General features: G+C 66.1%; 3 protein-coding genes across 3 annotated transcripts in view; 1 reads left to right on the top strand and 2 right to left on the bottom strand.

Moving 5' to 3' along the window:
• Positions 1 to 42: 42 nt before the first annotated feature.
• Positions 43 to 2,095, top strand: STK16 (serine/threonine kinase 16). Its single transcript, XM_026077982.1, has 6 exons — positions 43 to 506; positions 598 to 731; positions 809 to 929; positions 1,077 to 1,172; positions 1,244 to 1,365; positions 1,441 to 2,095. Exons 1-6 carry the CDS (start codon positions 180 to 182, stop codon positions 1,577 to 1,579), a joined length of 939 nt encoding a protein of 312 aa, XP_025933767.1. The 5' UTR covers positions 43 to 179; the 3' UTR covers positions 1,580 to 2,095.
• A 622-nt stretch (positions 2,096 to 2,717) lies between these two features.
• The window catches only part of LOC112971982 (tubulin alpha-5 chain-like), an 11,755-nt gene continuing 7,544 nt past the window's right edge, over positions 2,718 to 6,928 (bottom strand). Inside the window, exon 4 of the mRNA XM_026077948.1 lies at positions 2,718 to 3,152. The gene's annotated coding sequence lies outside the window, so the exon portion shown is untranslated. The remainder of the gene's footprint in view (positions 3,153 to 6,928) is intronic.
• Positions 3,137 to 5,490, bottom strand: LOC112972001 (tubulin alpha-5 chain). Its single transcript, XM_026077981.1, has 3 exons — positions 5,268 to 5,490; positions 4,548 to 4,696; positions 3,137 to 4,342 (listed from the first exon to the last, which is right to left on the bottom strand). Exons 1-3 carry the CDS (start codon positions 5,446 to 5,448, stop codon positions 3,371 to 3,373), a joined length of 1,302 nt encoding a protein of 433 aa, XP_025933766.1. The 5' UTR covers positions 5,449 to 5,490; the 3' UTR covers positions 3,137 to 3,370.

Genomic DNA, 6,928 nt, shown 5'->3' with positions numbered 1-6,928 from the left:
CGTGCCCCCCAGACCCCCCCAGACGCCTGGGTCCGGCCTGCGGTGGGTGCAGGGGGGGATGCTCGTGCTCCCCAGACCCCCCCAGACGCCTGGGTCCAGCCTGCAGCGGGTGCGGGGGGGGATGCTCGTGCCCGGGGCAGGGGGGATGCCCGTGCCCAAGGGATGCTCGTGCCCAAAGGATGCTCATGCTCCCCTCGGGCACCCCACAGTCCCCCCCCGGACACCTGGGTCCGACCTGCAGCGGGGGGGGGGACGCCCGTCCCACGGCACGCTTGGCTCCGCGCAGGGGCTTCAGCTACGTGGACCTGGTGGAGGGGCTGCGGGACGGGCGCTTCTACGCCCTGAAGCGCATCCTGTGCCACGACAAGGAGGACCGCCGGGCCGCCCTGCACGAGGCGGAGATGCACGGCCTCTTCGAGCACCCCAACATCCTGCGCCTCGAGGCCCACTGCCTGGTGGAGAAGGGCGCCAAGCACGAGGCCTGGCTCCTCCTGCCCTACGTGCAGGTGAGCCGGGGCAGGGAGGCTGGCCGGCCGCCGGGGCCCGGCCCGTGCAGCAGCAGGAGCGGCGGCGACCGGCTGCTYGTGCCTTTTCCAGGGAGGGACCCTGTGGAGCGAGGTGGAAGCRCTGCGAGACAGAGGGGCCTCCATGCCGGAGCGGCGGATCCTCCGTATCCTGCACGGCATCTGCCGCGGGCTGCAGGCCATCCACGGCAAGGGCTATGCTCACAGGTGGGGTGGCCGGGGGCCGGGGGGCYGGCGGCRGGGGGCTGGGCCTGGCGGGCTCTTGGTGACTCATGTACCCCCAGGGACCTCAAACCCACCAACGTGCTGCTGGATGAGGACGACCGGGCCGTGCTGATGGACCTGGGCTCCATGAACCAGGCCCGCATTGAGGTCAACAGCTCGCGGGAGGCCATGGCYGTGCAGGTGGGATGCTCCCCTGGGCTTCCTGGCCCCCCTGCACCCCCCGACCGGGGCTCTTGGGGGGCGTGCTGCTCCAGAACGCCTCCGCGGGCTGCTCCCTGGCCTGGCGCCTCCTTCCCTGCGCTCAGCCTCCGCTCTGCCTCCCCGCAGGACTGGGCCGCCCAGCGCTGCACCATCTCCTACCGGGCCCCCGAGCTCTTCACRGTGCAGAGCCAGTGCGTCATAGACGAGCGCACCGATATCTGGGTAAGCATCGGGCGCCGGGGCCGCCCCGGGGCCGCCGGGCGAGGGGCGGCCCTCACCCCGCGCYGCTTCAGTCCCTAGGCTGCGTGCTGTACTGCATGATGTTCGGCGAGGGCCCCTTCGACATGATCTTCCAGAAGGGCGACAGCGTGGCCCTGGCGGTGCAGAACCCCGTCGCCGTGCCCCCCGACTCCAGGTGAGGGGCCGGGCGGCCCCGCTCCCCGCAGCCCCCGCGGGGCCGCGCTGAACCCCGCTGCCCTGTTCCCGGCAGGTATTCGGCTGCCCTGCACCGCCTGCTCTCCTCCATGCTGACCGTGAACCCCCAGGAGCGGCCCCACGTAACTGACGTCCTCGACCAGCTGGAGGGGCTGGAGCCGGCGCCGGCGGGCCAGGACACCACGCAGATCTGAGTGCGTCCCCACGCCGTGGCGGGGGACGCGCGCCACGGCAGAGCCAGCGGGAGAGCAGCAGCCCTCGCCCCGGTGGAGAAGGGAGCTGTTTGGAAAGGGATTTTTTGCGCTCAGCGTGGAGCTGCTCCTGTGCTGGAGGTGCAGTGGAGGTGGGGTGTTGCTGCCGGCGTTCGGGGCCGGGGGCCGTGTGCTGCTGCATGCCCCAAAAACACGCGTGCACCAGGGTGATGCTCTGGGGCTGGGTACGCGTGAGCTGCTGCTGAGCGCCGGGCCTGGGGCTGGCCTCCGCCTCCCTGGGCAAAGGCAGGGGAGCATGCGGTGGCGGTCGCGGCCCCGCACCCCTGGGGGGGGTTGCTCCTGGCTGGAGGCAGCCAAGGGCCTCTGCACTGCAGTCGGGCAAAGCTGCCTTCCGGGGCCCGACTTTATGCTGGAACAAGGCAAGGGGCAGGCGTGACCTGGCCCCTGCTCCCGGCTCCGACGTTGCCTTGTGTTTTGAGTAAAGGATGCTCTTGTGGAGGCGTGGACGGAGTCCCTGACTGCGGGAGGAGCGTCCTGCCAGGGTGGGGGGGAGCAGGGCGCCCTTTCCGGGTTGAGCAACCGTCCGTGCCCTGCAGCCAAGCGCTGCCGGAGAGGAAGGGCAGCAGAGGACGGCCCCTGCGGGTCGTTGCAGCCCGAGCACTCGCAGGGAGAGCTGGGTCTCCGGCCCAAAGGTGCCTGATAAGAGTTAGCACAGTTCACAGCTGCAGCTGGAGCCAGGCCTTGCTGTCAGCCCCTCCAAGCCCTGGGCCCCGCGGGAAGGGGCTCAGCGCGGGGCCAAAGCGGCACGTGCGCAGGGCGGCAGCGTGGAGCCAAGCGGTGACGAGGCAGCGCACGCGGCCACCCCAGGACAGGGAGGTGCATGCTCAGGCTGGGGAGCTGACAAGCAGCGCCTGCGCGGAGGGGGCAGCCACCCTGTGCCCCGGGTGCGAGGAAAGCCCTGGGACAGCAGCCCCTGCCCTGCATCAGCCMTGCCTCCTGGGAACAGCGCCCACCCCGGCCCGGCAGCCACCCCTTCTCCAGGGGGCTCACCCGGAGGACGCGCAGCGGTTTGGCTGCCCATGGCGAGAGGAAACAAAACAAAAAAAGAGATGCAGACGGGTGGTTTCACAGGGAGCGTTCCCCTCATTTAATCCTCTCACCGCAACACAGTAGTAAAGCAGACACCGCGATTCATGCCGCGCTGGATGCCGTGTCTGGGGTGCGTGCAGCCCAATGCACCCCAGAGGCCGGGCATGCCCCCAGTGCTGAGCCCCAGAGGCAAGGGCAGAGGGGCCAGGCTGCTCCCCCCACCTTCAAGCGCTCTCCTTCCAGCAAAGCTTGCCTCCCCCTGACACCGCACGCGGAAGGAACTCCCAGCTGCGGCAGATTTTTTCCTGCTCAGGCTACATCTGCTCCCGTGGGCTCCAGGATACAGAGCAGAGACGTAACATCTACTACACAGAGAAGCGGTGCCCACCCCTGCCTGGACCAGYGAGCAGTGTGGGATGTGTGCCGTAGCCACGGGTGCCCTGGGAGTGGGCCCAGGGGCTCTTACCTGTGCAGGGAGCAAGCCAGAGCTGGAGCAGAGCRCGCTAGGAGGAAGCATAGCAGCGACAGCGGCAGAGCTGAAGCACTCACCACACACCTGACCTGGCAAGAAACCAATAGAGCTTGGGGGTTAGTGGGAGACACGGAGACTCTGAAACTGTTTATTGCCAAGGATCTGTGCAGTTAACACAGGAAAAGGAGGAAGGTCCTTTGTCCGGGGCGTCTCTACTCCTCGCCCTCCTCTTCGTCCTCATAGGAGTCCAGGCCCACCTCCTCGTAATCCTTCTCCAGCGCAGCCATGTCTTCCCGCGCCTCGGAGAACTCCCCTTCCTCCATGCCCTCTCCCACGTACCAGTGCACAAAGGCTCGCTTGGCGTACATCAGGTCGAACTTGTGGTCGAGGCGAGCCCAGGCCTCGGCGATGGCCGTGGTGTTGCTCAGCATGCAGACGGCCCGCTGCACCTTGGCCAGGTCCCCCCCCGGCACCACCGTGGGCGGCTGGTAGTTGATGCCCACCTTGAAGCCCGTGGGGCACCAGTCCACAAACTGGATGCTGCGCTTCGTCTTGATGGTGGCAATGGCAGCGTTGACATCTTTGGGCACCACGTCCCCGCGGTACAGCAGGCAGCAGGCCATGTACTTGCCGTGGCGAGGGTCACACTTCACCATCTGGTTGGCCGGCTCAAAGCAGGAGTTGGTGATCTCGGCCACCGACAGCTGCTCGTGGTAGGCCTTCTCCGCAGAGATGACGGGGGCGTAGGTGGCCAGTGGGAAGTGGATGCGGGGATAGGGCACCAGGTTGGTCTGGAACTCAGTCAGGTCCACGTTCAGGGCACCATCAAACCGCAGGGATGCCGTGATGGATGACACTATCTGGCTAATGAGGCGGTTGAGGTTGGTGTATGTGGGGCGCTCAATGTCGAGGTTCCTGCGGCAGATGTCRTAGATGGCCTCGTTGTCAACCATGAAGGCACAGTCCGAATGCTCCAGGGTGGTGTGGGTGGTGAGGATAGAGTTGTAGGGCTCCACCACCGCAGTGGAGACCTGGGGTGCAGGGTAGATGGAGAATTCGAGCTTGGACTTCTTGCCATAGTCAACGGAGAGTCGTTCCATCAACAGGGAGGTGAATCCAGAGCCAGTGCCACCTCCAAAGCTGTGAAACACCAGGAAGCCCTGGAGGCCTGTGCACTGGTCAGCCTGCAGAGAGATCCCACGTGAGATCCGTATGACATGGATCTCCTTTTCAACATCTGACTTGTTCAGAAGTCCTTTACCACCTGATCCATCCCCCGCCACAGCCAGCTACTGACCCTTCCCCAGGGCACAGCAGGGCTCTTTTCTCTACTCCAGCCCCCAGAAGGATGACAGACCCCTGTCTAGCAGGTCAGATGCAGTTACCTACCAGCTTCCGGATCCTGTCCAGCACTTGGTCAATGATCTCTTTGCCAATAGTGTAGTGTCCACGGGCRTAGTTGTTGGCAGCATCTTCCTTGCCCGTGATCATCTGTTCAGGGTGGAAGAGCTGGCGGTAGATTCCAGCCCGAACCTCGTCTAGGAGAGATCATGGGAGGATTGAGACCCAGAGGTCTGGCAGAGGCTTTTGTTGTGAGCAGGCCCCCAAGCAGAGCCATCCCTTCGCCCTCGTCACAGCTCCGCCTGCTAGGGGCACGGCCCAGGGAACCTGCCAGGACACGTCAGCGGGGCTATGGGCGTCAACAGGGCCATGGGCATCAGGTTTCTCTGCATGACGGAGGCTGCAGCCACCTCTCTGCAAAGGAGCTCAGCTTCTCCTAGCCCTTTGGGAGCTCCCTCCTCAGAGGCTGCCGCACAGCAGAAGCTGCCGTGCCGGTTGGGTTGGTTTCTCTCAGCACGTGTGGCATCAGAGACTACAAGTATCACTGCCTGTAGGACATTTCACTAACAAAAACTTGCACTCAGCTTTCTGGCTTCTCTTGGGGAAGGTGGCAGAAGGGCCTTCTGCAGTGAACCCAGTGTAGGATCATCTCAGCAAACCGTGAGCACCGGCCGTTTGCTACCCACCCCAGGGTGCACAACCCAGAGCAGGAGGGCAGTAAGCAGGTATCGCACCCTGGGCCATGCACAGCTGGGCTCAGGCACTCACCGATCACAGTGGGCTCCAGGTCCACGAAGATGGCCCGCGGGACGTGCTTCCCGGCACCAGTCTCACAGAAGAAGGTGGTGAAGGAGTCGTCCCCTCCACCAATGGTTTTGTCACTGGGCATCTGCCCGTCGGGCTGGATGCCGTGCTCCAGGCAGTACAGCTCCCAGCAGGTGTTGCCCATCTGGACGCCGGCCTGGCCGACGTGGACTGAGATACACTCACGCTGGGGAAGGGAGGGAGGCAGTGTCAGCTCCCGGCCAGGACCATGGACTGCTGCGCTGCCTCCCTCCGCAGCTGGGCTCCATCCCCACAGCGCACTGTACGGCCTGGGAGGTGCTGTGCCCCCTTCTCCTCCCCAAACACTCATCCCAGAAGTATGGCAAACAGCTCTGCAGAACTGCCCAAACAGCCCTGGAGAAGGCTCCCTGCCTGGCGCGAGTGCCCTAAGGCCATTGCACAAGGGCACAGGGGACGGCTCCAGCCAGCAGCCCTAGGGAGCATATTCTCCCTTGCACAAACTCCCGCTTGTGCCTAAGGGGCCCCACAGCAACTGCTACTGCCTGCGGCCACGCAGAGACACCTCGCAGGTTTGGGAGCCAGCCCTGGCACCCCTCCTGCCTGTCTGGGTCCTGCTGGGAGTCCACCAGTCACCTGCATGCTGGCCAGGCCTGTCCACCAGCCCCGTAAGAAGCGGAGGCTCTGCACAGCATCCATACCCCAGCTGCTGCTTGCAGCCCCACGGGGCTCCCCCCAGTCTTGGCCGTTGCCCCCTGCTGCCCACCCCGTCCAGGCCTGACCCCTCACTGCAGCGAAGCAAGGGGAGATGCTGAGCTGACTAGGAAACACACCTAACACATGAGGCACAGCCAGCCCAGGGGCAACCCCACCCTGCTCTGGAGCCGGGGGAGTGCTCACCCTCCCCGGGCAAGGGGACCTTTGGGCTGTGGGGCAGTAAGAGTTGGCGGTGGAGCCGGCCATCTCCGAGGCAGCACAGAGACTCCCTGGGCTAGGCAGTCCTGATCCAGTGCTGCAAAGCCCTCGCGGAAAGAGGAGCTGGGGCGCTAGGGAGCAGGCTGCAAGCTGGAGACGTGCCCCCGCTCTCCCCTCATCCAGGCACAGGCATCCCTGCTCGCCCGGGCAGCAGGACCATGAGCTCCCCATGGGAGAGCATGGGGGCTCGAGTGCTCCTTGCTCCTGTGCTCCCCCGGCACACAGTGCTCAGAGCTGGGATGGGGACTGTGCCCCGGTCCAGCACTGCTCCACAGGGCTCCGGGAAGGACAAGGATTCCTGTGCCCCCCCCCCCCCTTGCCCTGACTCGCTACAGAGAAGGATAAGGAGAGCCTCAGTGCGCCGGGACGAAGCACAGCGCTCGGTGGGGACGGGGCTCGGCCGGGGGGCAGCGGGGGCCGGCAGACCCCGGGGCCGGGCGCAGTACCGCCTGCCGCAGCCCAGTCCCCCTCTCGAGGGGCTAAATATAGCCCGGGCCCCGAGGCCAGGGCAGAGGCGATTACCACCCAGTTTGGACCGCGGCCCCGGCCAAGGCCGCCGCTCCCACAGCCCCCACGGTGCGGGACGGCCCCCCCCGCGCGGCCACCCGCGGCCACCCGCGACGGGGCGGCCGGGGCTCAGCCGAGCCCCCCAGCTCCGGCCCCCGGCTGGC

This window comes from Apteryx rowi, unplaced genomic scaffold (assembly GCF_003343035.1).
Source record: "Apteryx rowi isolate R43461 unplaced genomic scaffold, aptRow1 scaffold_47, whole genome shotgun sequence".
Classification (NCBI taxonomy): domain Eukaryota; kingdom Metazoa; phylum Chordata; class Aves; order Apterygiformes; family Apterygidae; genus Apteryx; species Apteryx rowi.
Note: the sequence above shows the minus strand (reverse complement) of the source record. Positions and strands in the feature narration are given on the sequence as shown.